The sequence below is a fragment of the Apostichopus japonicus genome, chromosome 4 (genome assembly GCF_037975245.1).
Source record: "Apostichopus japonicus isolate 1M-3 chromosome 4, ASM3797524v1, whole genome shotgun sequence".
NCBI classification, from domain to species: Eukaryota; Metazoa; Echinodermata; class Holothuroidea; order Aspidochirotida; family Stichopodidae; genus Apostichopus; species Apostichopus japonicus.
This window is the reverse complement of record NC_092564.1, coordinates 2,144,686-2,152,102: the sequence shown is the minus strand read 5'-3', so window position 1 is coordinate 2,152,102 and position 7,417 is coordinate 2,144,686. Positions and strand designations below refer to the sequence as shown.

The window sequence follows — 7,417 nt, the reverse complement described above, 5'->3', positions numbered from 1 at the left end:
TAGCATGGTATTTTGTCAGTGCTCTTTTGATATTGAATACTCGTCAGCTCCGTTAACTCGATTGTAATCGTAGTAACATTCACGCCTACTGATTCAACTACTTACTTAGTTTGGCAGATGCAATTAGCTAAATTTAGCTTATAGCCAATTACAAGCCTACAGTTGGCCACTGCGTAATAAAATACATATTGCCTACCTAACCGCACTCTATGGAATGTCACGAACTGTATGCACAACAACGTCGACAACGTTCGTTCAATGATTCGTCCTAAGTTGTTGCACGAACAGCATGTTATGAAGCTAAGCTACTGTAGCAATCGTACGTGATACGCACTTCCTTTAAATAATTATTACACTGCTAATACACTGCGATAACGATATTTGTTTTTAGGCCACTGCATATCTGGCTGTATTACAAAATATGAAAGTTTATATTGTCCATCAGTTAAGTTCGTCAAATGTATTAAAGTCCAGACATTGGACAATAAACAAGAATCATCCCACTGGAAAACTTGTAAAAGAGCAGTATGTTTGTCTTTCTGATATATTATGTAAAAGAACATGTAAAAGAATTTAAACAGGGAACAAAATCTGCTGATAGTGATATCATATGATCAGGGCATAACCAGTATGTAGCACGATAGTTTCATTCAACACTCTACCCGCCGAAAAAGACTATAGGATCCGATCTTGTCAGTTTTTTAACATGTAGTTAAGAACCCGTTTACGCAGATAATATTTCAGTTGAGAAAACACTTGAGAAATTTGCATCAGATGGCAATCGTCGGATAGCTCTCGCCTTCTCTTATTAGGCTAACTTAAACATTTACTAGCTATACAGTTGTATCAAAGACATTTCTGGACTATCTTTGTATCTACAAGTATCAGAAGTTGAAAAGTAAGACTACTCTGTACATGTACCTTCAAGGGCGGCGGAACCGGGGGGCACAGGGGCAAGTGCCCCCCCCACTTTTCCTCAGGTTAAAAATGTGCCCTTTTTCTACATAAAACTTGTACTCTTGATCACCTTATTAGGTCAGCGATATTTCAGTAAGAGATCTAATCCTAATTTAGAACTATCAGGGGCGTAGCCAGTATGTAGCACTGTAGGCCCGGGCCTACACTTTTTTTGGCCAAGTTATCTTTTTTATTAAAACACCCATAATTCAAATCCATAAGCTTGCTGGACGAGTTTAAGAGTCTAGACAGGAAAAACTATTGAAATGAACGTAGCAAGATTATGGCTAAATTAGGTGACCTATTCTTCTGTCATCTAGGCTGTCATTCATATCGCGTGCCGTTTCATTCAATACTCTACCCGCCGAAAAAGACTAGGATACGATCTTGTCATTGTTTAAACATCTACTTAAGAACCCGTTTACACAGATAAAATTTCAGTTGAGAACATTCCACAGTCAAATAAGCCTATCGTTGATTAACAGACTTTATATGTATAGAGCTGCAGCACTTTGTTGCCTGTTGTTGTCGCGATCGGCGTTCCATTACTGGCTATGGTTGTATCAAAGACATTTCTGGCCTATCTTTGTATCTACAAGTATCAGAAGTTGAAAAGTAAGACTACTAAGACGGGGGGGGGCATTGATGGAGTGATGTGTATACGCAAATAAGATAATACAATAAGATTTATAAAGGGTTCAAATATCAGGCTGCATCAGTCCAATCGAATTTCTGCAAAGTGCCCTTTGACGTCGGTGCCCCCCCCCCCCAGATTAAAAGTGCTTCCGCCGCCCTTGTGTACCTTGCTAATTTTAATACATTATGTATTATTGAATTACGTACTATTTTAACTCGTTTGTTTTTTGGGTTTAAAAGTGATATTGAATGAGGTTTCTCAAGTTAGCAAGAGGCCAGGGAACCAGAATGAACATTCGGGAAGGGCTGTTTCCTGCCATCTGGGGGCTTTGTAAAACCAAAAATTTTCTTGTACGCTCCGCGCCAACCGATGGTGGCGCTCCGCTCAGATAGTCTTGCCTACAACTTTGAAAATCCATATCAATCGCAAAAAGTGCTCCCCCCCTTTCAAATTCCTGGCTACGTCACTGATGTCATTCCAGACTGTCTTACAATACTCACAGATAAGATTAGGCCTTAAGGTATTGGTAAGAGTGCGTTTGTATTAACTGCATGGAAAATCAGAATTTTATTTGAACTAATGGGATATTTTCTACTGCTATGTTCGTAGTAATCATTTGCCTTTGAGATGGAATCGTATCTGTTAGCAGTATACAGATGAGATTTATACTAACCTGCCCCTCCACAGGGCTCTTTATCATCTCATTCAATAGCTTAGCCGAGAGGTCAGAATATGCTGTCTCTGAGAGGATGTCTTTACGTTTACTCTTTGGAAGGTCCCTGTTAAGAAAGTAACAAGGAAAGAAGAGTGGTTAAATATCAGAATTCACTCTATATTTAAAATTCTTAGAAAATGATGAATTGCTCCAGGACATTTTCTCCTAAAATGAATTTATTTCTAATATTTACTCCATATCATGAAGACAGTTGGCGGTGCAAGGCTTTGAGTCTCACCAGCATGTTTTAGAGTGTGAACACTCAATCTAAAAAAAATGTATACACACATTCACATAACTAGACTATCTAGGTCAAAGTTTACACTGATAACTATTTTGAGGACTTCTCTTCTTATTGTTTCTCTACTATTATCCAAACTACAGGGATAAAAGAAGAAAAGCCAAACCTCTTACTTAATATTCTTGTAGATGGTGTGGGCATCTAGATTACAGATCAGACAAACACCATGCTCTGCCTCTAGTAATCCCTTACCTAATATTCTTGTAGATGGTGTGGGCATCTAGATTACAGATCTGACAAACACCATGTTCTGCCTCTAGTAATCCCTTTACCTAATATTCTTGTAGATGGTGTGGGCATCTAGATTACAGATCAGACAAACACCATGCTCTGCCTCTAGTAATCCCTTACCTAATATTCTTGTAGATGGTGTGGGCATCTAGATTACAGATCAGACAAACACCATGCTCTGCCTCTAGTAATCCCTAACCTAATATTCTTGTAGATGGTGTGGGCATCTAGATTACAGATCAGACAAACACCATGCTCTGCCTCTAGTAATCCCTTACCTAATATTCTTGTAGATGGTGTGGGCATCTAGATTACAGATCTGACAAACACCATGTTCTGCCTCTAGTAATCCCTTTACCTAATATTCTTGTAGATGGTGTGGGCATCTAGATTACAGATCAGACAAACAAGATGCTCTGCCTCTAGTAATCCCTTACCTAATATTTTTGTAGATGGTGTGGGCATCTAGATTACAGATTTGACAAACACCATGCTCTGCCTCTAGTTATCCCTTACCTAATATTCTTGTAGATGGTGTGGGCATCTAGATTACAGATTTGACAAACACCATGTTCTGCCCCTAGAAATCCCTTACCTTATATTCTTGTAGATGGTGTGGGCATCTAGATTACAGATTTGAATAACACCATGCTCTGCCTCTAGTAATCCCTAACCTAATATTCTTGTAGATGGTGTGGGCATCTAGATTACAGATTTGACAAACACCATGCTCTGCCCCTAGTAATCCCTTACATTATATTCTTGTAGATGGTGTGGGCATCTAGATTACAGATCTGACAAACACCATGCTCTGCCTCTAGTAATCCCTTACCTAAAATTCTTGTAGATGGTGTGGGCATCTAGGTTACAGATCTGACAAACACCATGCTCTGCCTCTAGTAATCCCTAACCTAATATTCTTGTAGATGGTGTGGGCATCTAGATTACAGATTTGACAAACACCATGCTCTGCCTCTAGTAATCCCTTACCTTATATTCTTGTAGATGGTGTGGGCATCTAGATTACAGATCAGACAAACACCATGCTGTGCCTCTAGTAATCCCTTACCTAATATTCTTGTAGATGGTGTGGGCATCTAGATTACATATCTGGCAAACACCATGCTCTGCCTCTAGTAATCCCTTACCTAATATTCTTGTAGATGGTGTGGCATCTAGATTACAGATCTGACAAACACCATGCTCTGCCTCTAGTAATCCCTTACCTAATATTTTTGTAGATGGTGTGGCATCTAGATTACAGATTTGACAAACACCATGTTCTGCCTCTATTTATCCCTTACCTATATTCTTGTAGATGGTATGGGCATCTAGATTACAGATTTGACAAACACCATGCTCTGCCTCTAGTAATCCCTTACCTAATATTTTTGTAGATGGTGTGGGCATCTAGGTTACAGATCTGACAAACACCATGCTCTGCCTCTAGTAATCCCTTACCTAATATTTTTGTAGATGGTGTGGGCATCTAGGTTACAGATCTGACAAACACCATGCTCTGCCTCTAGTAATCCCTAACCTAATATTCTTGTAGATGGTGTGGGCATCTAGATTACATATCTGACAAACACCATGCTCTGCCTCTAGTAATCCCTTACCTAATATTCTTGTAGATGGTGTGGGCATCTAGGTTACAGATTTGACAGACACCATGTTCTGCCTCTAGTAATCCCTTACCTAATATTCTTATAGATGGTGTGGGCATCTAGATTACAGATCTGACAAACACCATGCTCTGCCTCTAGTAATCCCTTACCTAATATTCTTGTAGATGGTGTGGGCATCTAGATTACATATCTGACCAACACCATGCTCTGCCTCTCGTAATCCCTTACCTAATATTTTTGTAGATGGTGTGGGCATCTAGATTACAGATTTGACAAACACCATGCTCTGCCCCTAGTAATCCCTTACCTAATATTCTTGTAGATGGTGTGGCATCTAGATTACAGATCTGACAAACACCATGCTCTGCCTCTAGTAATCCCTTACCTAATATTCTTGTAGATGGTGTGGGCATCTAGGTTACAGATCTGACAAACACCATGCTCTGCCTCTAGTAATCCCTTACCTAATATTCTTGTAGATGGTGTGGGCATCTAGGTTACAGATCTGACAAACACCATGCTCTGCCTCTAGTAACTGCTCTCTAACATACTTGCTGCTCTTCCAACGAATCTAAAAGGACAAAAGTCACAACACATGAATCCTGCAAATCATTCTCTTCAAAGAGTTTATGATCTTGTTTGTTGAAGAAACTGTTGCCCAGACCTCTATTAATAATGATTGTGTGTAGTATATGACATGTTGTATGTATAACAATTCCAGCATAATATACTAACATTGTCACGCCTGAAATATGACTTATGTACAGACCAGCTCCCCATTAGAGAGTAACTAGAAATAACATTCTTTTTCATCTTAATAGTTAGCTTCAATCTCATAATTGAGTTCACAATTATTAAAATGGCAAGTTTATCACTGATGGGAAAATAGTGCATAATATTTGTATACATATTGGTCAGCCTGAACACCTGAAATGACCAGTCAAAATGGTAGACATTTATTCTAACCGTTCAAGCTTGAAGCAAGTCAAAATGACAACATGTCAAAACGTCTACAAATCCAAGTAGTAACCAGTCAACATGGTAACCAGCCAAAGTGGCAACCAGTCAAAATGTAAATTAGCCACAGAAGTAACATGTCAAAATGTCCACAAATCCAAGTAGTAACCAGGGTAACCAGTCAATATGGTAAGCAGCCAGTGGCAACCAGTCAAAATGTTAACTATTCACAGATGCAACATGTCAAAATGTCTACATATCCAAGTAGTAACCAGTCAATATGGTAACCAGCCAAAATGGCAGCGAATGAATATGTAAACTAGTCACAGATGTTACATGTCAAAAGGGCAACAAGTCAAACTCATAAAAGTAGTGGCCAGGCAAACAGCTTCTAAAGAATGTCATGAAGGCTGTAAATATATTTCAAAACATCTATCACTTTCATGCTGAAAATATTGTATTAATTATCTGAGGCTGGCTGGCATCATACCTGGTGCTCCATTTTACACTCCTCTGAACAGTAACGGGTATCCCACGCTGCATTCTTGTTAGAGAAACTCGCAACCGGGCCATTACAGAACACACACAACGGAACACCATCTGCACTCAGTGCCTAGACACATGAAAAGGACAAAGAATTACTTATTTTATTTATCATTCCAGTGTCTGTCAGTCCATGATTACATTGTTTAATGAACATTTCTGATAGCTGCGTTATGCACATTGCATGAGATTTATAGTGTTGAGTAAAGCTGGATAAACATAAACATCATAATGTAAGCTCAAAACTGTCTACAAAAGCCTATAATTATTGGTAGTATACAAGGCTTGAAATAAATAGGACAAAATGCAGTGTAAAATCCAAAATATCTTTGAGTATTCATGACAGGAAATATCATACTACGTCTTTTACAGAATGGATTATTTTTGAAAATACAGCAACTGGCAGGTTGCCAATTTAAGCTAATATATAATCCATTAAAGCATGAGAGATTATTGATACTGATAAATAATAGTCTACAGTGATACACAAAATTACCATTACTGAATTGATACAATTCAACTACACTTTCTCTTACAACTATAAAGCACTTTGCACTCTTGTAGCTGTTGAATTGTTCTCTGAATTGTTCTCTGAAAATTCTGTAGAGTGTTTCTTTTTATACCAATGGACAGAATCATCTGGTATTATTCTAATCTACTGTATTCATGACAATAACAAGATGCTGCCTCCAATTCAATATGCAAATAAGGCCAGGTCTAGGTACATCATCAATGCCAGAAAGTGTTCCAGACGTTGGCGAACGTATAACGATTGCCGTTGCTATTCAAAAGTATGAGACTTTACTGAGGTCAGATCGGACTTGACACAGAATTGTCACAGAATATCTTCTACTCTGTGTTGATGTAGTTGTATGACACAATATATTAACAAGCAATGCACAACCAGGAAACCTAAGTACATTACTCCTCCAGAACCAGACTTGACTCACCTGCACAAAGCCAAACTTTGACATCTCTTGATTGCTCTCTGTGTCCTGTCTGATCTTCTTCTTTGGTTCCTGCCTCTCACAGCTCTCTTCGGTTTCCTCATCTGGCAGTTCTTTCCTCTTCTTACCTGTCACGGGAGATTTTGTGAATTGAAGACTCTTAGATTCTTGGGGACTCTGGCCGTCACGAGACGTCTTTGGTTTCTTATGAATGATGCGAACACTGCCACCGACATCCTCTGCCTTCTGACGAGCAGCGGTCGCAAGATCATCCTTAACGAGAGAAGAGAAATAAAACTGGTTAACCTGATGGAGAGTACATACACATTCATCAGCTTCAGAGAGAAATGCTTCAAAGATGAAAACAATGTTAGTAGACTTTATTTTTGATTCAAAAAGTTGTATTTTATTTCTGAACAAGGTAAACTCCTCACCTAATTGCGATGAATTGTTCTTGGGAAAGAAAAGAATTCAAAACACTCACGTAAGTACTGTAGAAGC

At 38.8% G+C, this 7,417-nt stretch overlaps 1 protein-coding gene across 3 annotated transcripts in view; it reads right to left on the bottom strand.

Annotated features, from left to right (window-relative positions):
- Nucleotides 1–7,417, bottom strand: part of LOC139966108 (DNA annealing helicase and endonuclease ZRANB3-like) — a 48,615-nt gene that overhangs the window by 3,369 nt on the left and 37,829 nt on the right. For all 3 annotated transcript variants that reach the window (XM_071968807.1, XM_071968806.1, XM_071968808.1), the window contains exons 16-19: nucleotides 6,920–7,189; nucleotides 5,917–6,039; nucleotides 4,934–5,040; nucleotides 2,268–2,373 (exon numbers count right to left, since the gene is read on the bottom strand). In XM_071968807.1, coding sequence (XP_071824908.1) covers nucleotides 2,268–2,373; nucleotides 4,934–5,040; nucleotides 5,917–6,039; nucleotides 6,920–7,189 — 606 coding nt within the window. The remainder of the gene's footprint in view (nucleotides 1–2,267; nucleotides 2,374–4,933; nucleotides 5,041–5,916; nucleotides 6,040–6,919; nucleotides 7,190–7,417) is intronic.